Genomic DNA, 24,667 nt, shown 5'->3' with positions numbered 1-24,667 from the left:
ACACAATGCCAGTGATGACTTCTAAGTGATGCCCACTACACCTGTGCTGCCCATTTAAAAATCAAGAAAAATTTCCTTCTTTTTACCCAAATTTACCAGATCAATACCTTCCGAAACACACTTCACTCAGAAAATTAAAACAAAGCTGCCAGAGTGATTTCAGGGAGTGATAAAAAGACTGTCAGGAGCTCACTGAGCTGCCCCTGGAAGAAGTGATGACCAAGCAGGCACCAAGCAATTGCATCACCTTTATTACACAGCCGAGGGCAGTCAGATCCTTCTGGTTTAATCAATGGCCTTCAAATAAGGAAGTAGTTTGAAAATAATAAGCATAAAACAAAACACTCTTTTGGGTTCACTTTTTGAATTTTTTCCCTGATGCGTGAAAGCGCTTCTATTAATAAAGCTGAGTGTGTGCTGAAACCGAATTTTACAGAAATCTACTCCTTGAATACTTTCGATGCCAAAACTGCACTTATATTCCAACTCAGTTTGCTGTAAATGCTATTACTGTACTGTAGAGGGGTCCTGTTAAAAGACTCTGAGCTCTGTCTTAAAACAAGAGATCTGTTTCCTATTTTAAAACATTAACCTCAGACACTTTTTCTCATGTAAAGGCAACAAATAAATTCCAGTGTTCCCCAAACACCTCCTCCCCTGCCATTTCTCCTAACCTGATGTTGCAGCATTTTACAAGGCTGCAGAACAACCTAGAATAAAAACCTGCAAGTAGAGAAAACAAGAAGTCTGTGTCCTGGTCCAAACTCACTGACCACTGCCCTGCCTCTGCTCCCCAGCAGTCTAGCAAACTCTAGTCCATACAAACAGGGTTTTTCCTTTAAGATAAGGCAGCAGATTACTCAGAAAGGACAGATCTCATTTCTGCTGAAAGATCTCCCCCATCTTGCAACATGTTACGGAAAAGAAATCGAACAGCAAAACCCTGTTGATGCAAGAGCCACATTTAGAATGCACACAAGTAGAAATACCTCATCTTTAAAGGCTTTGACTTGCTAAGATCCTTTTAAACTGATAATGATGCAACTAAGCAAAAGGGAAGTGCTTGCAGAGAATCACTGTAAGTAATACACACAAACAAGAATTAGTTTGCAATCTGAAAGCCCTAGTACAGAGAAGGGTGGATGGAAATAACCCAGCTCAAGGTTTCCTCAAATCAGATGTCAGAGGAAGTTATATGATGAGTTGGAGAGCAAATAAGAAATCTGGATTTGATAAATGAGATATTTATGTAGATAGGAACAGTTTGCAGCCTCACTATGGGTGCATGAAAGAATCGTCAGATATTTGTATGAAGTTCAGGGTTAAAAGAGAGTTTGCAGACAGGTGTTTACATTTAAAACACACCCTAAATTGTTGTATTATCCCCTGAGAACTCAGAAACAGCTACCTACCAGAAACAGCCCAATTTTAAGCACATAAACAGAGAGGACAAGCATGGTGTATTATCTCTCTCCACAAACAATCCACTATCAACACAGAAACACCAACATGTGTCCTCTCATAAATCTGGTCCAGCATACATCAAAGTAATGACCACTGGCAGAACGAGCTGCATCACTGTCAGCACTGCTGCATTCTAAACGTTTGTTAATATATGTCAGCAGACCTAGGAGAACAGACTAGAGCCCAGTTACCCTCAAACAACATAAGCACCACGAACCACAGCCAGCACTGCTGTACCCAGGTAACTTTAAATCATGGAACAGCATCGTGATGGATCCAGAGCCCTGACTGCTTCCACCTTCTTGTGTGGATCACTATCCACAAAGGTGGGCAGGGGGATTCCAAATCCTTCTGGTACAACCAGGGTAGGGTCCTGCCAGATCAGCACAACCTGCTGTGCTTTTTCTGCTGTTTTTAAACAAACACGGGGCTGCTGCAGGACTGTGTGTGAGCCCAGCATTCCACACACCTCCCAGAGCAGTGTCCCGCTGGATTCTCCCCCACCTTGGGGAGAACAGCCCAGCTGAGGACAGCAAACCCAGCACTGAGCTGCTCAGTTCTGCCCAGGCTCGGGAAGTGACCAGGGAAAACCTGGATGCTACCAGGGCTACTCAGTGGCTACCAAAGTTTAGAATTGCCATAGTTATAGGATTAGGGAGTTCATTCCACTCACGTTCCCAGGGAAGGGGGAATGAGGAAACACGAGGAGATATATACACATACAAAACAAAATTCTGAAGGCTTAGTACTTGCCTCGTGTCCTCCTTCCTTCTCCTTCCCACGCAAGTACGAGTGCTGCTCGATGGCATCCAGCACCTACAGCAAATCATTTCCCCGTGTCATTAAGAGGACAGAGACATCTGCTCGCACCAGACCTACGTCATTGCTTCCAACTCCGTTCAAAGCTGACAGAAACGCAGCTCCCTCTTCCCCTGGATTCAGCAGGTCACGTTCCTGCTCCCAGACGGCTCCCGGGGTAATCCCGGCGGAGCAGCGCCGTTGCTCCGAGCCGTGCCCGGCTCCGGGTGAAGGCAGCCGGCCGCTCTGCTCGGCTCTCCTCCCGCTCCCACCGGGGCGTTCCCGTCCGCTCCGACTCGCACACAGCTCCCGGGGACAGCTCCCGGCACCCGGCAGGGAGCGAAGCAAGGAGCGAGCGAAGGAAAAGGGAAGGAAGGAGCGGCTGTCCCACGGAGCCGGCACGAGGTGCGGGGCAGCTGTCCCCATCCTGCCGCCGTGCTGCCCCATCCCGTCCCCATCCCAGCCCTGTCCTGCCCCCAGCCGCGCTCTCCGAGCGCTCTCAGACCCCCCAGACCCCGCACTCGCAGCCCCGCGGGAGCTGCCCCGTCCCCGAGCAGCCCCGGGCGGGCCCCGCCGTGAGACACCCCGGGACAGCAGGCACCCCCCGGCACCCCCGGCCCGGCAGCGAGCGCCCACAAAGTGCCTTCTGCAGCCCACACGCGCTGCCAGCCCCGGCGCTGCCCCCTGCCCTCCGCCACCCGCCTGTCAGCGGCGCCGCTCCCTCTGCCCGTGCCTCACCTGGTGCCGGCCGGCGGCAGCGGGCCACGTCCGCGGGGCCCTGGCGGGGAGGGACGGGCAGGAGGAGGAGGAGAAGGAGGAGGAGAGGCACGGAGCGTGTCCGCCGGGCCGTGCCCGTCACCGCCGCTTCCTGCCCGGCCCCGCTCGGCGCTCGGCTGCACCGCCTGCCGCCTCAGGCCGGGCCGCTGAGCGGCGCCGCCTCACGGAGCGCACCATCGGCGCTCGATTGGGCCGCCTGCGCGGTCCCGCGGGAGGCTGAGGGAGGGAAGGGCGGGATGGGCTGTGCGGGATGGGCTGTGGCGAGACCAGGGGTGTTAGAGGGTATTACGGGCTGAAGGAGCCTCAGGCGGGAGTGTTTGTGTCGGGGCTCAGCTGTGTGTCAGGGATCTTAGGGCACATAGTGGTCTCAGGTGTGTGTGAGGGGTGGTTGAGCCCACAGCGGTCTCAGGTGAGTGTATGTGAGGGACACATGGACCCATAGTGGTCTCAGAGGGGTGAGGGCACCCTATAGAAGCCTCAGGTGTGCGTTGGGGTCTGTATTGGTCTCAGGTGTGGGAAAGGGGTGTGTTGGGGCTCACAGCAGGCTCAGGTAGGTGTGTGTGAGTGAAGGGGTGCCAGGGTCCACACTGGGTTCAGTGGGGTGTGTGAGTTGTCAGGGTCTATAGTGGTCTCAGGTGTGTCAGGGACAGTGTTAATGCCCAGTAAAAAGGCAGCTCTGAGCCATCAAGCCCCTGCTGCAGGTGTTGGAGGAGCCCTGACAAGGACTCTGTGTCCTGTGGCAGGTCCCAGCAGGAAGAAGCCCCTGGTAACTAAACAGGAGCAGCTGTGATTTGGCAGCAAAGCCCCAAAGGGGAAGGAGCTGTAGCAGGAGTTCAGAGCTCTGGATTAGGAATTGCTCAAGGCACAGGCAGGGTAAGGTGGACTCATGCCATTTCTGCCACACTTGGTGGTTCCCCACAGCCTCTGAACCTAACGGCTTTGTTGTTGCAGAGGCTTTTTGGATGGGGGTGGGGGGGTTAATTACTTTATTTTCCTAAATAAAACTGAAGGAGCAGAGCTTTATCTGCTAGTACCTCGTGCAGCCTCATTCTGCCAGCTTACTCCTGACAGCTGTTCCCCTTCTTGGGCTTCTAGAACCATCCTCAGAGAGCTGTGTGAAACCACAGCTACAGAAGCCTGAGAACCCCAAGTTCCAGGTGAGGGGTGTTGGTGTGTCCTGCTCCTCAGAGGACAAGGTACAATACCAGGTTTTCTCATTTTGGTCCAGTAATTCACACAATGAGTTTCCTGTTTATAAGCTGAGCTCCATAACCATTTTTTCCCCCCTCTCTATCTTACAAGTGGAAAGAAGAGCACAGTGAGCACGACTCATCTGTCAGCAGCTCTGTGAAAAGCTGGTGCTGACCAAGCAGGAGGCAGAGATCTCTCCCCAAACTGAGCGTGTATAAAGCACTGAGTGAGTTGTGACGAGAACAACAGCTCTTGATGGAAGCACGAGCCAAGAACAACAGCTCGACAGGGAACTTTACACTTTCCCTGACAACTCCTTGGGGCGGAGACAGTTAAGTTTCTGCGTTTGTAAGGGAAACATGGCATTCCTTAAAGCTGAGCTTCCTCCCTCGGGTTCCCACTGAATGCCTGAGAGATGACAGCAGAGGGTGTCTCCAGAAGGCTCCTATTAAACAGCAGGAATTAGCACGAAGGGAGCAACAGCGAGACACCAGTTTTGACCACAGAACGAGCTGAGAAGCTTTGCAACAGCAGCAGTTTGCCGGTTTTTTAGCCCCTGGCTGCACACAGCTCCTGTTCAGGGGTTCCTGTGCCCTCGTGTTGGTGTGTGCACCTGCCCAGTGTGTGAAGGGCAGTGCTGGGAGGGCAGATCAGCTCTGAACGGAAAGTGCTGAGGCAGCAGTGAGGCAGGGCAGATGATCCTTGGGAGAGCAGCTGTGGTTCAGACACACTTAAAACTGGTTTGGTGTCCCCAGCAGCACAAACCCGGCTTGCAGCGAGAGCTGGTGAGCCGACCATGTGGACGGATGGAACAGATACAGACAGGAAATGGGGGAGAAAAGGGGGAAAATTAGTGTTTGTAAAGCTCTAAGGGGGCTTTGGTTAGTTCATCAGTCCTCCAGTCCCGTTTCTATTTTTAGCTCAGTGACTAGATGGCTTTGGGAAGCGATTTGAGGAGCTCAAGCCAGGTGCGAGTGTGCGGAGAGGACAAACCCGTGGGCACCAGGCAGCTCATGCGATGTGGCAGCGGCCGCCACACCCTTTCCTGTTCACCCCGTGGCCGCGGGCAGCCCTGCCAGCCTCACTGCCTGAGTGGGGAGAAGGGAAAAGGAGAGCTTTCCAAAGTGCTGATAACCCCCCGCATTCCTTGGAAAAGGAGAGGTGGTAAGCAGCTCTGGTGGTGTTTCTCCCCTGAGACAAAAACGCTCCCAGAAGTTCTGGAAGCTGCTTGGGGTGGTGGCGACGTTTGGCCGTGCCTCAGCCTAGTCCCCTGTTAAGAGGCAATGTTGACTTATGGAAAGAGGCACGGAGCATACTTGGCATGGGTGTTCCGAGTTAAAAATTGTCAGTCTGGGCAAACAGACCTCTGGGGTGAGCTGCAGGAAAGCCAAGTGGCTGCGCTGCATTATTGCAGCTCCTTTCAGAACCCAGAGTGTGACCTGGTGCTGCTCTGGGTGCTGAGCACCCGGATCGGCGGGTTTGGTGATGTGCTGCAGGTTTTGGAGTTCAGTGCTTTCAGATCAAACCCATTTCCTTCCCCTCGGTGAGGTGTTTGTAGTGCCTCAGTGAGTCAATAAGCTGTGCATGTGAGGAATGCACCTCACAGCTGAAGGTGAGCCATTAGTGTGGCTGTTCTGGAGGTAATGAGATTAATTAGTCGTTCCCAGGTGAATTAGAGCTGCAGAAATAAGATACACGAGATAGTCAGTCTGAGACATCAGTGTGTGAGGCATTTTCAGATGGAGTGGGATCGTGCATATGACTCTCACCACAGGATATGTATCTTGGTCCCTAATTTTGTGGCAGTGTCTAGTCAGGAGAATAACCTGTCCCCGGCAGATGTAGGGCACGTGTTGTGCAAAAGCTGCTGTTCACTGGCAGGAAGCAACTGATTCACCTCAGTGACAGATCACAGTGCTGTGGTGGGGCTGTGCTGAGAGTATGGAGCAACAGGGAAGTGATTTCTGCATTAAAATATAATAAAATTCTAAAGAATAAAAGTGTCCTAATGAGTCCATCCCCAGCACGGCCAGGTCCTGCTCCATGCCTGGGGAACAGCTCTGCTCTGCGTTATAGAATCACAGAATGGGTCAGGTTGGAAGGTACCATGGTGGGATCATGTGCTCCAGCAGGCTCACCCCAGAGCACATGGCACAGCATTGTGTCCAGACAGGTCTGGAATATCCCGAGGGAAACTCTACACCCTGTTTGGTCTCTGTTCTGGTGCTCGGTCGCTGCACGGTGAAGAAGCTCTTCCTCATGTGCAGGTAGCACTTCCTGTGCATGTTTCTGCCCGTTGCCTCTCCTATCTCTTGGCACCCCTAAGCAGAGCCTGCTCCCTGAACGCGAGCCCAGGTGGCCACAATCCGCTGAGGAGTTCAACCCCACCGCCAGCGCGGGCGGTGCACCGGGTCGGGGCGGGGACTCGAACCTGCAACCTCTCACCCTCAGGGCGCACGGTGGCTGGGTGGCGCCAGGGCTCGAACCCGCCGCTCTCCTCTCCGCTCCCCGCGTTGGCCGGGCCGGGGCTCGAACCCTTGGTCCTCCTCTTCCCGCTGTGGCGGGGCCGGGACTCGAACCCGCGGTGCTTCCCTCCCCGCGCTGGCCGGGCGGGGGCGCGGCGGTCCCGGCGCCCCCCGGAAGCGGAAGCGCGGCCGCGGTTCCCGCCGCGGTTGCCGAGCGGCGGCCGCTCCGTCCCGTCCCGCCCGCGGCCATGAGCGCTGCCGGGCTCGTCTCCGCGCCCCCCGCAGCCCCGCCGGGGCCGCCCGCCCCCGCCATGGCCCCCGCGCCCGACTACTACGAGGAGGAGGAGCTGGAGAGCGCCGAGGAGGAGGACGGCGAGCGGAGCGCCCGGGCCCGCGACTCGGACGAGGGTGAGCGGGGAAGGGGCGGGTCGGGGCGCTGGGAGCGCGGGGTGCAGCGGGGGGCTCTCGGGGCGCTGTGGGTGGAGGGGACCGTTCCGCACCGTGTTTGGGGAAGGGCTGTGTGGCTAAAGGGTCCCAAGCGGCGCGAACAGCCGGAGGAAACGAGACCTGTCGGGTTGCAGCGGTTCCTTTGGAGAGCAGGACAGAGACGTGGAGTTGTGGCTTCCCAGGTGAGACGGGAGAGCACTGAGCAGGGGGACTGAGTGGAGCAGCAGGGGGAAAACAGCGGAGAAATGTAGTGTATTGGTTCTGTTTCCGTGGTGTGAAGTGGGAAGGAGGCAGCTGACGGAGGAGACGGTGTGGACAGAAGTATAGAAGTGCAGGAGGATGTGACAGTAGAAGAACCAGAGAGCAGGGACGAAGAGGAAATTAAGTATAACGCAGCGTATCCAGAAGTGCAGAGTGCATAAAATAACAAATAAGGGTGATTGAGAAGGACCCTTGGGCAGTGCCTGTTGCTGTCAGCAGAGCTCTCCATCCCTTCTGGCCTGGTTATGGATGGGATGAGGTTAAGAGGCCTCATAATGTCATGATCTGACAGGATACAGATCACTGGAGGTTCTCCCAACAGAGTCCTTTGTGGTGGCCCAGACATGTAAGTGTATTCACTGCAGTTAAAAAACTTTTTTGTTGGTTTTGCTGCATTAAATTTTATCTTAAGCTTAAACTGTTTGTATGTAGTTCAAGAAAAATCTGAGAAAGGTTTAAGGGCTTTGTCCCCCTTCCATGTGTAGGGAATTAGCTGTGGTTTAGGTTTCTCAGCTGCACCCTGTAAAGTCTGGAGACACTGACCCCTCTTTGAAAAGGTAACGAATTCTTGGCTACCCATGGGTTATAAATAGAAGCCTGAAAAGTCTTAGCAGAAAACTAGCAGTTCCACAGTGGCTTACTTTATTTGTACTTTATACTGTCTATTAATAAAATGCAGCTATCTTTATGGCAGTGCTGGTATTTAAATGTTGAAGTACTTCTGAGTGAAGTGTAGCTGAGAAGTTCAGATCCCAGTCAGTAACTCCTCTCTTTGGTGAGACCTTTGTGGTCACCCTGAGCAGCACTGAGTGGGTGGAACTCTAGTAACAAGTTTGTGAAATGTTTTTTCAGAGTCTTTGGGCTGTTTGTGCCTCACCTGTGTGTGTGTGAGTGTTAATGTAGAGCCCTTTGTCTTAAATGGGAATAAATTCCCAGGCTCTCTGATGTTGGTGGTGTTCAGACCTGATGTAACGTTTCAGGAATGAGATGAAATGGTTTATTTCACTCCTGAATTCATCTCTCAGGTTGTGTCTTTGATGTTAAATTGCGTGAGGTTTGGGGATTTTTTTTGTTTGCGTGTTCCCTTGTTTTTAAATAATTTACTACTTAGATTTTTTAAAATACTTTTTTTCATTTTAAACGAGTTCTTTTTTGCCTCATTCAGACACTGAGGATGCCAGCGAAACAGACCTGGCAAAGCACGAGGAGGAGGACTTTGTAGAAATGAAAGAACAGTAAGTAACCCATTTCACTCACAAGTAAGGTGATATTCCATTCATTTGTGGGTATGGGGGTGTTTATTGCCTAAAACTTGGCAGAGTTTTGGGCCAGGATTGGGGGTTTTAAGTGCCTACCCCAGTGGAATAGCTCATGACTCCATACATTGTATTTCTGCTGTCCCCAGTTGCTTTCTCTGTTCTATATAAATTCAGGGAATTAAGAGCTGCTGCTGTTTTGGGCAAAGAAATAGTTATGAGTTCTGGGAGGAGCTGCAAATGGATCCTGCTGCAGGGAGATCCTTTAAATAAAATAAAGACTCTGCTTTAGATAAGCTAAGGAAAAGCAAAATGCCTATCCAAATGCGATAAAAACAATTCTAGTCCTGAACCAGAAATGGACTTTTTGGAGATTTGAAATAGTTTCCCCATAATGTTTAGGAGCATTTGCAGTATTTTGAGTTCTTTCTTGCTAGTAGAGACCTGTTTTTATTCAGGTCAGGAAGACTTGGCCAGTGTTAAACCACAGATATGTGGTAAAAGAAATGCAAGTTTGCAGCAGCAGCACCAGGAATAGACTTTGGTGGTTTTTTAAAAATAATGTGGGGAGCTAACACACAGATAATAAGACTTGACAAAGTAGCAGAATGATTCTGCTGTGAAGTTTCTGGTGTTTGTAAATCTAAATATCATTTTAGATTTCAGCAGCAAAAAAAACCATGAATCTTCTTTTATCCCAAATTGTAAACCCATTGTAGAACCAAAGAAGTGCCAGAATTTTTAAGACAGAATGAGAACATTTCATTTGAATAAAATTCTTTTAGTTTGCTGTTTGTTTCCTGAGGTTCTGAAAAGTTTTTAATTTTTTTGTAAACCCGTGTTAACTTCAAGAGATGGTGGAATAAACTACATGTGCTTGATGCTCAGAGTTTCATGCTGTGTTTGCAGGATGTATCAGGACAAGCTGGCATCTCTGAAGAGGCAGTTACAGCAATTGCAGGAAGGTAAGCTTTGAAGAGTAGCTTTTCTTTTTATTTTCAGCACTCTTCAAATGTCATAGTGGGATGGGGGTTTTGAAAGATGTGAGCAGCAGCCTTTGCTGCATGTTGGCTCTCAGCTGTGCTGCAGAGTTAAAAATGTCAGCTACTTCCCATCTCTTCTCCATCTTAACTCCACTTGTAGTTAAGCCTCTGTGCTAAAACATTTCTTAAAAGGAGAAATGTACTTTTTACAAAGCAGGGAATGTGCTTTGAGTGGTATATGGCTCCTTGAGGATATTAAATACTTGGAGAAAAATTTCAATGGGAATCTACAGTTCATTTATTTATACTAGGAACTCTTCAGGAATATCAGAAAAGGATGAAAAAGTTGGACCAGCAATACAAAGAAAGGATACGAAATGCAGGTAAGTGGAATCTCTCTCTAAGACACTGCAATTAACTTAAATATGTGCTTTGTATAACACCTGAAGGAAAAAAGAGGTAATTGTGTCCTTTAAAGAAAAGGAACTTGCTGGAGCAAAGGGCTCTTTGGGTACAGTGTAGAGTTTTTTCAGAGTTCACCAAACACAACAGGATCTACCTGGTTTTTCTTCCCTTGATCAGCATTGTTTGCTGGCTGACAAACAGTTTTAGTCTTCATTTGTGTGAAACAGCACAAGTAAGAAGATAATTTCTTTTTTATCTGCCAGTCTCCCACTTTGGTTTGCTTTTTTGTGCTCCTTTGGGTGCCCTGTCTCCTTCAGTTTTTCAGGAGTGGAAAGTCAGGAGGACTTGCATTCACAAAGATCTGTTTGTGCAATGGAACAAGGAATGCAGAGGGATTTGCTGCTGGAACTGTTGTTCTGCATGGCTGTGACATGGAATGGGCTGCCTGGACTTTGTGTCCTGCTCTGGTTCAGGAGCAAAGGCCCAAGTTAATTTTTAAAGTGCTCAGTGCTTGTCCTTCTGGGTGGTTTTATTGTGGTACTGCAGAGGAATGGCTTGGGAATCAGATCCACCTGCCTGCCCATTCTCTTTCCAGTAGTTTCTTACCTTAGATATTGAAGCAGGGCCTTTAGAGAAGGCATTATGTGGAAATAGGAAACGTAGCTGCTCCTCCTTAAAAAAAGAAATGAATTCTGTATTTCTGAAAGTGCTTGGGAAGTTAAAGGATTTGCTTGAGGAAATGAAGTAGTTTGAACAACTTCTTGTTAAGAGGACTCTGTCTCCTGAGATGAATTTCACTAATGATTTAGGTTGGAAAAGACCTCCAAAAAGACCTTTCATATGCATTAGAGCTGCAAGCCTGGACTGCCTTGATAAAATGAAGTATTAAATACCAGCAAACTGGTGTTTCTGGCTGGCCACGAGCAGTGCTGCAGCAGCAGAGTTCTTCCACAGGAGGGCAGGTGGTGATCGCTTGGAATTTCATGATTAAAAAATCCAACTGCCTTGTGCTACAGGAATTAGGGTCTTTTATGTTTATCTGTGCCATGTTGAGGTTTATTAAAATCACAGTTTAGATTTACCTGTATTTGAGTATCTACAGAAGACAGCTTTCATGCTTTGCAAATAGAAAGTTTGGGTTTTATTGCATTATTCTCCTATTTGGTATATATGTTATTGTTTTTTAAAATATTTTTTTAGTAATGGAGTTGTACAGTGTTGCTACTACAGCCTTCTCCAGAACATGTTTGAAGCTTGTGACCTTTACAGAAGTTTTTACTATTTCAGCTGTTGCCAGAGCTTAATATGTGGTGACTTGAGGGTCAGTCAGGTGCCTTAGTTTGCTTTTGTTGCCACTGTCTTGAGGAAAAACTTTATTTTGGGCATTATGTCATCCAAGAAACTCAAAAGGGTCCTGTCCTGCTTAACCTCAAGCTGTTAAAGGTTTTATTGGAAGCTTTTCAGGGCAGTGACAATGTGTAAAAAACCTTTAGTAACAGTGTAGTTTTGTGGAACTTTTTCATAGTCAGCATACAACTCTGAAGTCAGAGTAGAGGTTGGGTAATTAAAAACATGGATTGGATAATTAAACATGCATTATTTGGTTCACTGCCTGTCTTGGCAGCAATATTCAATGGCTTAAAATGTTAAGAAAGTAATTTTGTGCAGCTTTGAAGGTAGTAAATTAAATCTTTCTTGTGTTTCAGAACTGTTCCTGCAGCTGGAAGTAAGTACTCTTAATTTATCAAAAATATACATTAATTAGATGGAAGAGACATAAACCTTGTTTCATCAACCAGTATTTGGGCTTGTTTTCCCAGAAGGCTTAAAAGAAATTTTCTTCCTTTAGCTGGCTTGTTACACTTGAGATGTAGTAGAGCTTACTGCTGGTATTACCTCAAGTAACTTCTGCACTTTGTTGTTAAAATAGAATTAAATATTTGCTGTTGGGCTGGTCTAAAAAGGTTGTTTAAGGTGATAAGTGATAGTGAAGATCTCTCTGCTAGAGACTTGATTTGTTACACAACATTAAAATGTCTTCTTGCAAATAATTCTTTTGCCAATATAACAGCACTAAGTCATATTTGGATGTTTTTCTGTAGATGAGGAATATTGATAATCTTTAGAACTCACAATGGTTTTGAACTGAAAAGCTGATCAATACAGCTGTTTGAAAAGCTGTTGGGATATCATTAACTTGAGTCCTTAATTAACCTTCTTGCTCTTTGGGTTTGCATTAGACAGATCAGGTGGAGAAAAATTACGTGAAGGAAAAGAAAGCAGCAGCAAAGGAGTTTGAAGATAAGAAAATAGAGCTTAAGGAAAATCTGATTGCAGAGTTGGAGGAGAAGAAGAAGATGATTGAGAATGAAAAGCTAACCATGGAATTAACAGGAGGTAAATGAGAAAAGCACCTGATTTTTGTGTTATCCACTCTGCTACTGCTTAGGAAGAAAGCTGTAAGGGTGGCAATGCTGGTTTCTGCAAGTGGGAAGTGCCAAGGGGGCAGAACACAAACTGATGGTCTTTTAATGGAGAAAGCAGCTCAAAATAAACTTCAGTGACCTGAATTGCTAACAGGTGAATCAAGCAGTGCCAGTGGAGCAGCAGATGGGCTTTCTTCTCTGAAAGAGATGAGCAGGGAAAGAGGCTGCTTTAGTCCCTGTGACCTGGCAATAAAACCATTGAGATATGTCACAATACTGACCCAACCAGTGATGCCAGGCTGTAAAGCTGTGTCCTTTTCTTCCTACAGGAATAGGTGGTCAAGTAGGTGAAGAAAGCCAAACAATAAAGTTTGAAATACACTGCTTAAAGCCAGAGGAATAGATTTGTGGGTTACATTTGTGTCTAGACTGTGTAAAATTAACATTAAATGGACAGATCTCTTTGAGGCAGTTGGTACTCTTGGTGCCTTGCAGTGCTCTGTGGTAGTGGACAAGGATTAATTATTCCTGCAGAATTCTGTTGCTGTATACTGAACCAAAAGTCTGATTTGATGCTGTTTTTGAGAGCAACTCCCTCACTTCATGGACTGATAGTGTTGGTTTTGTTGTTGAGGCTTATCCATGAGTTACACCCTCCGTGTATTTCTTGCATAGTATCTACAGGTTTTATATAAACTAATAATTAATACTCAGAAGCCAGAATTAAACTCTGTTTTGCCATATTCAGTGGTGCTCTTGGCTTAGTAGAAACTCTTAGGCTGATGTGGACTGGAAATCAGCTTGAGTTATGCTGTTCCCCTGGTAACTTCTTTGAATTATTTATGAAGTCTGGTCTGATGGTCATCCTTGTTCACTCTTGAGACGAGGAGAGAAGGAATTTGGTGTATTTTGCACATGCAGAGCAGCTCAAGGTTTAAATGTCTGGAGGGAGACAAAGGGGCTTCAGAGATTGAAGTGCTACCCAAGATGTGATTTGGGGGTACTTAGAGATGAGCAAATAAATCTCAGCACATAGAAAGGGAGGTGGGATGAGGTGTTTGGCTTTTATGATGTGGTGTCTTGGCTGCCAGTTCAACATATCTTCATGAATTGAGGAATGAGTTGTGAGAGTTTCAGTGAAGTTGTTCAGTAAAGGTTACCTGTAGACATTTAGACAAGTAAGTTCACATAATTACTTGGTGATGAGATTGGTGTTTAGGTTTTAAGCAGACTTTTTCTTTTTCCCCAGTGCATATGCTGCAGTTTGCTTCCTGTCAGCTGCTGCTCTGCATGTTATTAATTAGGCTCATTTCATTAATCACTCTTAGATAATCTGAATTTAAACACTGTTTGTTTGAAATCACTCCAGCAGACTTGTATCAGTCTTCCATGCAGGAATTTTCTCTAATCTTTTGACAAAGCTGTTTTTCTGCCTTGAAGATGAGAAAGCAATTGATTTGTGGCTGATGTTTTACATGCTATTAACGATCCAAGTTGGGTTGGCAAAGAACTCGCTGAACTTGGCCTTTTAAATGCTCTGTTCCCAAGCAGATAGCATTAGCATGAAAGGAATTTGCCTTGAATCCTTGTAGCATCATTGTGCAGCTTATCTGTACCTGGAGCAGCTGTAACCATGGCATTGCAACAGTGACCTGATGGGAGAGAGAACTTGGATTCACTGTCAGCACTTCCATGCTGGAAGCTATCACCAAAAAAAAAAAAGAAATCCAATTTGCTGTATGAAAGGGGAGAGATTATTTTCCTTGTGCCTTGTGTAGAAAGCTGCTGCTGCTTACTCCTTTCTCTGTGGTCTTATCAGCTCTCCAACTTCATTACTCTACAGATTCGATGGAAGTGAAGCCCATTATGACAAGGAAACTGAGACGGCGACCAAATGATCCAGTTCCCATCCCAGACAAGAGGAGGAAACCTGCCCCTGATATCCTTTCTTGGAGTCACTGTTGCATTTGCAGCCACTCTGTGGCCAACACTTTTGTTGTTTTGTACAGTGAGGAAAATGAAATTAAATGCCTGGATCAGATTTTAACCTGGGAAACACTGAAGCACGATTGTCGTGTGTAATGTGTGCTAAAGCAATATAGCAGTTATATAATACAATACATCCATAGAAACCAGGGTTTGGAGAGCCCTTGGTATCCTTACTTAAACCTTACAGTATCATGAGATAACTTTTTTTTTTGGTCAGTGAGAACAGTCTGAATTCTACAGGCAATTTATTTCATAAAATAAAAACTTTAAAAGAACATTTTATATATATATATATCCTGAGATAATTGATTCCATAGGTAGTAAATGGCTTTTTACAGGAACCAAAGCTTTTCTCATTTCAAAACGTGACAAAGCATTTGCCAGAAAGATCATATTTATCATATCAAACTGGTTTCTCTATTTCTGATAAAGGCTTCAGATCTCTAATCCAGAGATGCATAGCAAAAGCAAGGAGAGCTAGATTTGTTCTTTGAATAAGAAAAGATGAAGATTCATCTTGTTTTCATGTATCACAAGAGACAGAAAAACATTTCTACGTAATCCTTAGGATCTGCCTTGCTGCATGTCTCAGAATTAAAATGTTCCTTGGCTTCTGGAAATATGTTTTTAGCTCCTCTGTGATAATAGGCACCTTTTCTATTTGTGTATTAAATTCACCTGGAGAGGAAGGCAAAGATATTTGCTTTCCAGAGGCTTCTTATTAGATTCTAAACTTGTATGTCTTAGATTAAAAAAACTTGCCTGAGTGACTCTCATTTTCTGAAGGCAATATCAAACCTTGAACTTTTGGAGTTCAGGCTGGATGGTCATGAGCACCTCCAGTTTCAATTAACCTCTTTCTGGTTGGAGATTCTGTTCACTCTTTCAGGGAAGAAAAAAAGTCATTTATTAGTGCCCCTATCTCATCCAAAATAAATGAGTTTCATAGTGAACATGACCTGCTAATTGAGCATGATACAGCAGCCACAGTGTGAAACTCTCTGCCTTTGCTCACTGGGAGAGGATTAAAGTCCATCAGAACCAAAATCCTTCAAATGCAGCCCAGCAATTGTTAACTTTAGTTTAATACTTTGGATACTTTTGGCTAAACAGTTGTTTTGAAGAAACAAAAGGACAGCAGAGCTCTAATAAGACTCTAATACACCAATTTCTATTTTCTGAGGTTTTGGCTTTGTTTTCAGGTGCATTGTAGGCTCTTATTTATCCCCATCCATACAAAGTTTTATTTAACTAGGTTTAGGTGGGATTTATATTCATTCATTGCAGAAAACCTGAAGTGAGTATTTTTCAGCTCCCAGATTGTTCTCCACAGAAATACGAAGTGAAAAACACTGAAAATGCTGGTGCTTGATGCCTGTGTGAAGTAAATGTCAGTGCACTAAAGGTTTTTCACTGATGGTTGTATCTTAGTAAGTTCAAATGATTTTGCACTCTGCTGCTAAGATGGTGGGGGTGCACTTGTAATAATTCCTATGACCAAAAAAAAGCTCAAGTAAGACATTTATTACAATCCTGGAAACCTTTTGGCTTACTTTAGTCAAGTGAAATGTCATTGACCTTTAATTTTTAGCCTTGCTTGTTGTCAAGAGCTTATGGAAACCTTAACTGGGGATACCTCAGCTAAATTACTTGTTGACTGATGAGCAAATAATGGAGGACCTGAGAACTCTGAATAAGGTAGGGCTTGTTGCTTGATTGTATTTCTTTGTTTTAAAGAGAAGGCAAATGCTTTCCCCTGAAGAGAACAGAGCTCTCTTTTATGTTCTTTTTTGAGATGTTGGGACTATTTCATCCCCCTAGGCTTTCTGAAGTAGCACAATAAAAGATTTAGCAAGATGGTATCTCCTCCTTTTTATTTAGGTTTAATTAACCTAATTAGAATGACTGTCATCTAAAAATGTTACCTTTTGTCTGAAGCAAGGGATGAGCTGTGTTAAGGAGTTTCTTCCTCGTGGCTGAACAGATGTCAGTGTATTTTTCTGGGAGATCACAGGCTTTTTTAGGCCTTAGTATTGGGTGGGGTTTTTTATTGATTTCTTTTTTTTTCTCCCTGCTGTCACAATATTTCAGCAAGCTGAATAGGGGGCAGTGTGCATGTTTATAGTTTTTCTAGTTTTGATTAACATATTGTTTTCTTGCTGAGCACTTGAAGGCTTATCTAATTTCTCAGAATATAAGCTGCTCATTAAGTCATTTGAGGATGGTAGTGGAACACTGGTTTTGTGCCAGCTGTTGAGGTGTCTCTAATGATTTATCTCCTGTATTCTGTGTACCCTGAGAAATGTTGGATCACATTCAAAAATAGTGTGTTAAATGGGATTGACTTATTTGTGTGGATTATCTGAATGCTCTGAAGTTCAGGTTTTTGGCCTTTTGTTTCATTACCCTGATTATTTGCACCTTTGGCTGTTTCCAGCACACTGCTGTGGTTATGTGCTATGCCACTTAACAGGGCATTTAAAATAGAAATATTCAGAGCATGGTAAGACATTTGAAAAGTACGACATTTGAAATTATCACTGCAGCTTCTGTGGCTCCTGTCAGATCTCTAACTCTGCTTTGCTTTCTCCCCATGTAGCTTAAATCACCCAAGAGACCAGGTGAGTTACAGGTCATTGGAACTTCTTCCCAGGGGGCTGTTCTGAGCAGAGGGTGGTATTGGAGATGTTTGCTTGTGGAATTTGGCTGTGAAATTGCTGTTCATTGTGTGGGCGAATGAGCACTCTTTTGTCAGGGATGGGAAGGGGGAATGTGCATCTTTGGTGGCTGAAACACTTGCTATGGGACAATCCAGCTGTGGACAGGGATTTTCCATTAGATTCAGGTGCATCTGGGCACCTTGCATGATTGCCAAGTCCATGGAGGGATTGAGCACTTGTGGTTTTGTGCCTGCAGCTCTCTAGCTGTGCCCTGTACACTTTTATTTCAAGACAGAGTGGGACTAACTTGCCTGAGTAATTTTCACCCTATTTATCTACTGTAGATTATAACTAAAACAAAATCAAGGACATACTGTCCATCACTTACCCATGAATGTTTTTTCAGATAAAGGCTGTATTTCAGTGACTGTTTTAATTCAAGGCAGAGGGCGAGTCTCTCATCACAATGTATAATATTTTTCAGATAGATATTTGAGTTTGCAGCTTTCTGTGCTTGTTATTTCGGCACATATGACCTCATTACAGTAGTTTTGCAGTCAGATGTGCTGCAGTGTGATGGACACATGATGGTTTTTAACCAGAATGTCTCTCCTGTCCCCAGCCTCCCCCTCCTCTCCTGAGCACCTCCCAGCTACACCAGCAGAGTCTCCAGCACAGCGCTTTGAAGCTCGGATAGAAGATGGAAAACTCTACTATGACAAGAGATGGTGAGGCCTGGGGAATTTGTGTTCTAATCAGTCTGAGGGTTGTGCAGTGAGGAGGCAGAGCCAGCCAAGAGAAATGGCTTTGATCAAAGAGCTGGTGGACAAAATGCTGTTGGGCAGAGGTTTGCTGCTCCCTCCGCTGCTCCAGTAAGGCAGAGGTGATGATGGAGTGTTTACACCCTGCAGGCTTTCAGAGATAACTGGTGGCTCCAATAAAAGGAGACTTGAATCTTTTCCCTGGCCCACTGTGGCACTCAGGAAGTCAAACCTAATATGAGGTGGGAGGGGCAGCAGCAGCCACGGTGGGATGTGACTGAAGCTGCCCAGCTTGGATACAAACACTCCATGATTTGCTGCCGGCAAAACTCACATTCCTGAGGTTCAGTTTTCCCAGCGTTCCACAAGGTGGCAGGAGAAACGTCGTCCACCAGCTGCTCAGGATGAAAAATGCTTCTAATAAATCCAAATAACCTTTAAAGATCAAACCCACCTGGGAGAGGCAACTTCAGAATTGCTGATTGGATTTATCTCTGTTGAGTTTTATGGCCATACAGCTGTACAAGCCTCACAAAACACAAGGAAAATATTAAATTCTGCACTGGAATCTTGGTAGGTCTTAAACTGAATCCATGAGACTTGCAAACCTGGATAATCAAGGGGGCAATCTTGAACTCCTTGAGCAGAAAGCAATTTGCAAATTGTCTGTTTATTTGTAGCCTCCTTCAGTGTTCTGGTGGCTCAAAATAACAAGTGAGGCTGTAATTTTATCACAGAAGTGTGAAGCTAGTTTTCTACACAACCACTGCATTGGTCAGTTGGTCAGTTTTTCCTTCTGACTGAAGTTGAATTGATATTTCAGTGTACACAGCTCTGATAAAAGCTGCTGCCTGAAGTTTAAACTTCAGTTTAAACATGAAATTTAAACATGAAGCATAAAGCAGATAAGAACTGAATAGGTTACTTATTTCATCAAGGTTTTGGGTTTTTTTTTTTTGTGTAAAAACTGTTTTTCAGAATTTTGAAGCATATGGAGTACTGAAAAGGGTTCATGAGTAAAAAAGAAAAAAAAAATCCAAGGAATCTGAAGTAATCTGTCAGTAAAGATCAAAACTTCCCATTAAATTATACCTGGAAGAGCTTCAGTGAGCCCAGATGAACCTCACAAAAGCACCACCTCTGTCTAAAGGGTATCTAGTTGGGACATAAAACATTTTACATCTATTTTCATCTTACTGAATTCAGTTGTCACAGGGGTCTTGCTGTCAGGAATTCCAGCTGTTGCCTTTCCTGGCTGCCTTGTTCTTACGTTACGATCAGTATTTTACTTTTTTTTCTGTAATAATCCTGCCTAGATTTAAAATATATATATGTATATATATATTAATAGTACTTGTGCAAAGTAGCTGGTGTTTTGAAATAATGAAGTGATTTTTGGTAGTGGGAGGGTAATTCCTTCTCAGGTGCATAAAGAATGCTGGCATGCACAGAAATCTTAAACCTGACAGCCCAGGAGTGATTTTTCTCTGTTTCTGATGCAGCCCTTCAGGACAATTACCTGAAAATGGAATGTTTAAGGGCAGTAATGAACCCCCTGAAGTCTTGCAGAGACATTTCACACACGTCTCCAAAGTGGAGTGTTTCAGATGAATGTGGAATTAAGACTCAGGGTTTTTTATCCTCAGAGCTCTGTGCTCCCCCATCAAATCCTAAAACCCAATGCACTGTAAAACAACTATCTTTGTGCTTTTAGCTTTGCTGCATACAATAATGCAGAGGGATTTCTTTCAGTCTCCTGATGGAGTTTTAGTTGGAAATCTTGGCCTTCCAGCAAAATATTGGAAATGGAATTATTTCTGCTTGCCTCACTTGGTGTGTTTTACCTACTGCAACAGCGAGAGTTGTTTGGCTCTTTGCTTTCTTGAAAGCCAGCTTAAAACCAATTGCATTTTTCATCTCAGGTAATTTCAATTTTGTGTCTCTTTGGATATATAAACCTTGCAAAAGGGTGAGGCATGAGCAGGTGACTGATGCACCAGGGTGCTGTGCCTTCAGCTGCCCTGTCTCTGTGGGCATGGAGCGTGAGACAGCTGAGACACCTCTTAGTGAAACACTGCTGACTCGGTGCTTTGCCTTTCCTGTGCACAATTAACACTAATTTACTGATGGACAGTAATTCATGATGTGAAATCCAAGGGCTGAGTGAAGCCTCTGACATGTGTGTCATCAGCTTTGGAATTTGCTGGTAATCAAAAACTGAAAGTGGGGAAATAATACTCCATTCTCTGTGTGGGCACAGATAACACTCGAGAGCTGTTGTTTGCACTGGTATCTCCTGCACTCCTCCTGATTGTATCAGGATCAAAATTCTCCTTCCTTAAGCACTCACAGCATGGCATGAGCACCGCTGGACTGAGATTTTTGTCTCATCTTAGTAAGGCCTGGGGTTTGTAGTAGCTCATTGAGTTCCTTTGTATCATTTAATGACATCTGGACTCTCTAAACTGAGATTTTTTTGGCTCAGATCATAGTTGCTGTTGCACTGCCCTGGAAACTACTGACATCCTTTCTCCTAAAAAGAAGGAAAAAGAACAATGGTTGGGCATGTGTGTAAAGGTTGCAGGATTTAGGGATTTTTTTATTCCCTCACCCAGCTCTTGTGTATGTTTGGAAGGCTCAAAGCTGACACTCATTTCAGTTACTGGCAAGCACTGTGAAAATTCTGAGTGCATGAGCCAGTCAGAAGAGATTGTGGAATAAACCATTGGAAGACTTCCACATGTACAGTATGGTTATTGTGGAAATAACTGTAAAGATTAAATAAATCCATGCATTTTGCAAATGGCAGTCAGGCTGCAGGGGGTTGCACTGAGTGTTTACTAAAGGAATAACTTTGCAGGGAATTCTGCAGCTTGGATTGCCCAGATAAAATCATGATTAGAGTAAAGGTGAAAATACAGTCATGCTTTTAGAACTGTAAGGTATTTTGGTGCTTGCTTGATTAAGATGATTTACTTCTAAATTACATGTTTCAGTGTAATTAGTTCTGCCTATGGAACAGGATGAGGCAGAATGAACAGAAACTGGGGTTTTGGGGTTGGCACACTGCAGCACTGGGAGAAATGTGGGCTGTGAAGGAGGCAAGTCCATGGAATGAATTCAGAGTTATGAATTTCAAAGGCTTTGTTTTATACACAACACATTAAGAACAATACAGAGCTTAAAATATGATCTAAAATGGGGAGAAATTTATCTGCTTAGTCATGGTCTCCTTATGGCAGATATTTACAGCTCATTACAGTTACTCATCAGTTACCATTTTGGGTATTTTCACACAACAGGACAGCCTTAGAAATTGGAGGTCTGATTAAACAATGCACAGATTGAGGGCAATTCACTTTTGGTGGTGCTCTAACAATTCTGTGTTGGGGAATAACTTGAATATCTGTGATTTTCTCTGCCATATTTTATCAGGCATAGTAAGGAGTTGCCTTTTGAATTCCATGCTGTGTCTGAAATGGGAAAGGCTGCTCAGATTAACCCTTGAAGCACGAGTGTGTTGTCAGTCACTGTTCTGGGTTGTGGCTGGGGCTCTGCCTCTCCCCCTTGCAGCAGATGTGAAATCTGTTTTCAGTAACATTCAGGGCAGAGTTGAATGTGAATTGAGACCCTGCTGTATTTCAAAATACCATTAAATGCAAAGTGTGTCTGTGTGTGTGATCAGCTCACCCACTGTGTTGTGAAGATGGAGAAAGTGGTGTGCAAAGAGAGGCAGACTTCAGATTTATTCTGTCTGGCTTTATCAATAATGGTTTCACATATTTCCTTGTTTAAACTTTCTTATTTTATTTTCTTTTTGCAGGTACCACAAGAGCCAAGCTATTTACCTGGAGTCTAAAGAGAACACGAAGATCAGCTGTGTGATCAGTTCTGTGGGTGCCAACGAGGTGGGGAGCTGCTTTTATTTATCCAGAGAGGGGGGAAAGACATGGCTCTAGTAAGGGCTAAAGATAGATGGATATCTGTCTGGTGTGTAAAGAATCCAAGATAAAACTGACTCGAGAAATCTGGTTTTGAGGTGGGAAGAGACTTGCTCTGTTTGTGAAGGATGATCCTATATTTTGCAACCTCCTGCAGCACTCAGGCAAAGGGAGCACTTTGTTCTCTGCTTGCAGATTCCAGACACTTCAGGGAGAGAAATAATAGACTTGAGTGCACTTCTCCTCAATCAACCAATAAAAGAACTTTAATTTGTTGTGGCAGCTAAGGGAAAACACTTTATTTTCCCCAGAATGAGCTGCATGTGGGCTCTGTGTGTGTCACAGCTGTTCCCTCACAGTGGCAGTTGTGGCACTCAGTGGTTGATCAGATAAAGCAGTGGTAGTGTGCTTGTGGATGCATTAAAATTTGTTAAAAGTTATTGCTGTAATTTAGCAAAACTAATGTATCATTCTGCAATACTGTGGTAGAATGTAAAATTGGACATGTTTTTTTCCTACAGTTGCTCAAAGTTTGTGGATTTTTGAATTCTTTTGGCAAGCAATACATGCCAAATTCTTGGAGATGTTGCAGTTGAAGGATAATTATCAGTGAATGTTGATTTAAATTTTTCTGGAGAAATAATTAAAGTAGAAACTAAGGCAAATATTAAATTTCCTTTATATTGAGGGGTCCTGTTAACAAAGTAAATTTATAATTAAAATAATAGAGTTAAATCAATCTACTGTGCCAGGTCAGCTAATATACCCCAAAAAATAGTTTAAGGTAAATCACAAGCCAATATAACTTTATAATCCTTTGCAGCAGGAAATACTGTACTTCCCTCCTAAAATGCTCCAGTGCTAAAAGCTGGATAATTCTTAGTTTAAGTATTTATTTAATTATGTTGATATGCATTAGAAGGATATAATGCAGAGGAAATTGCTCAGACTTGATTTTTAAAGCACAGGTTTTTAGATCTAAACACCCTGAAAGTGATTTCAAAATCTCTGTGGAGTGGCTGCCTTGGTGGCAGCAGTTTGTCCCCTGGGACTCGTGACATGAACCCTTCCAGGCAGGTGTTTGAGAGAGAAACTCTTCCATCTCCAGACACAATTTCTGTGGCACACTGTGGGAAATGCTCCACAGAACAGAGTCAGAATAAGCTTTTCATTTGACTAATAGTTACCTGTCTGGGCAAATCCCAGGACAGATTATTTTATGATCTGTGGATCTAGAGAGACTTATTCTTGATTAGGCAAAGCTCAGTGCCTCAGTTGTGTTGTGAGCTGGAGCAGGAGGAGCCTGCTTTGCTGATGGTGCTTGAAAGGGTAATTTTTCTTGAGGACTGTTTTGAGCAGGAAGTTAAGGGGGTGAAGTTAGAGACCTTATTTCATTTTCTACTCAGGTTGCAAATGCCTCATGTGGGGAGTGGAAGGGATTAACCTCACTGATCTGTGCCCCCTGAGGTGTTTAGCTCTAAGGCCAAAGATACGCAGTTAATTTGTCTGGGTATTGCTTGCTGTGAGTTCTGCCTTTTTCTTTCTCCCCTAATTCCTCTCCCTGCCCCATTCTCTTTGCCCTTTCTCTCCTGCAGATCTGGGTGAGGAAAACCAGCGACAGCACCAAGATGAGGATCTACCTGGGGCAGCTGCAGCGGGGTGTGTTTGTGATCCGCCGGCGATCAGCTGCCTGACTCTGCTCTCCCTGGCCCTTTCCTGGTTTTTAACAAATCACCAAACCTCTCCCAGGCTGCTCACTCCTCCCAGCAGCAGGGAACAGCCCTGACCTCTGATGAGACAATTTGTGGCTGGCCACATAATCCCCAGTAGTCCTTAAACCTTTAGTGATGCCCAAGCACTGCCCTGGACTATTTCTGGATTTTGCATCAAGCTTCTGTACGCTCTCTTTGTATTTTGGGTGACTGTTTGAGAAGACTTTGCATCATCCTCCTTTTCATTGTTGTTTCGTGGTGCACAGATGGGACTTGTGTGTCAAAAACATCATCATCATGTTTCTGTTGGAAGTCAGACCAGTGGGAGAAGCTTTGCTTGTCAAGACCTGAGGTTATCCATCCTTTTTTTGGCCTTGTTTTCCTGCAAGGCTCAGGATTTTGGGCAAGAGATGACTCCTGCCAGGTTTCAGCTGCAGCTGAGAGATGCCTCCAGAACACCTGGTGCACGACATCAGCTCTATTGGATGGACTGTTGAAAGACTGGAGTGCTGAGACTTTTCTAGGATGGTGTGAACAGCTCAGAAACTGCTGAAAGCACTGATTTTAATGTAGCTCAGAGTCACGCGTGGTTAGTCAGAAGCTTCCATTTCTCTTCACATTAAAAAGCCCTTCAATGAACAAGGAGAGTATGTCTGTTTGCTGATACAGATCACCTGGAATAGGTGGATGACTAAATTAAAGGAGTAATTACCTGGATTTTTGCAGATAGCAGGGCTGTATGAAGTCTGTGTTTACACATAGAGATTTAGAGAGGCGAAAGATCAATTTCACTTTGTTCATTGATGCTCAGAATAACAGGTTATGGTGGATCCTGCTGACAGGAGATCCTGATTTCTTGTATCTTCCCAAGGAGCCTGGTACAGTGTGGAAGGTGGCATTGCTATGCCAGGTTATCTGGAACCTTCATTCCCTAAAATGCTGTGCCAAGGGCTCCCCTTGAAGGTTGTTTTATCACTTGAGCTAACACTGGGTTTCTATTCTTGCCCTCCTGCAGCACAAGTGAAAATGCTCCAATAATGATGTTAAGGCATTCCCAAGGTGTTCAAAGATCCGACTCTGGCATTCCTGTCTTATCCCCAGTCATTTGCTGATGGCTGGAACCACCCATGG

At 44.8% G+C, this 24,667-nt stretch overlaps 2 protein-coding genes across 3 annotated transcripts in view; one reads left to right on the top strand and one right to left on the bottom strand.

Moving 5' to 3' along the window:
- TAOK3 (TAO kinase 3) overlaps positions 1 to 3,267 on the bottom strand; it is a 72,372-nt gene extending 69,105 nt beyond the window's left edge. Inside the window, exons 1-2 of one of the 2 annotated variants that reach the window (XM_085076122.1) lie at positions 3,001 to 3,267; positions 2,218 to 2,280 (exon numbers count right to left, since the gene is read on the bottom strand). The gene's annotated coding sequence lies outside the window, so the exon portion shown is untranslated. The remainder of the gene's footprint in view (positions 1 to 2,217; positions 2,281 to 3,000) is intronic. The other variant, XM_085076123.1, reaches the window with a different exon arrangement.
- Positions 3,268 to 6,864: 3,597 nt separating this feature from the next.
- Positions 6,865 to 24,178, top strand: SUDS3 (SIN3A corepressor complex component SDS3). The gene is made up of 12 exons (XM_085076136.1): positions 6,865 to 7,103; positions 8,569 to 8,638; positions 9,569 to 9,624; positions 9,954 to 10,025; positions 11,754 to 11,773; positions 12,288 to 12,444; positions 14,317 to 14,412; positions 16,099 to 16,160; positions 17,062 to 17,083; positions 17,745 to 17,850; positions 21,707 to 21,791; positions 23,420 to 24,178. The coding sequence occupies exons 1-12, from the start codon at positions 6,944 to 6,946 to the stop codon at positions 23,516 to 23,518; spliced, it is 1,005 nt and encodes a 334-aa protein (XP_084932262.1). The 5' UTR covers positions 6,865 to 6,943; the 3' UTR covers positions 23,519 to 24,178.
- Positions 24,179 to 24,667: the final 489 nt, after the last annotated feature.

The sequence above is a fragment of the Lichenostomus cassidix genome, chromosome 15 (assembly GCF_008360975.1).
Source record: "Lichenostomus cassidix isolate B80296 chromosome 15, HeHo_3.0, whole genome shotgun sequence".
Taxonomy (NCBI): Eukaryota; Metazoa; Chordata; class Aves; order Passeriformes; family Meliphagidae; genus Lichenostomus; species Lichenostomus cassidix.
The sequence above is the reverse complement of the archived record's forward strand: the minus strand, read 5'-3'. Positions and strand labels throughout refer to the sequence as shown.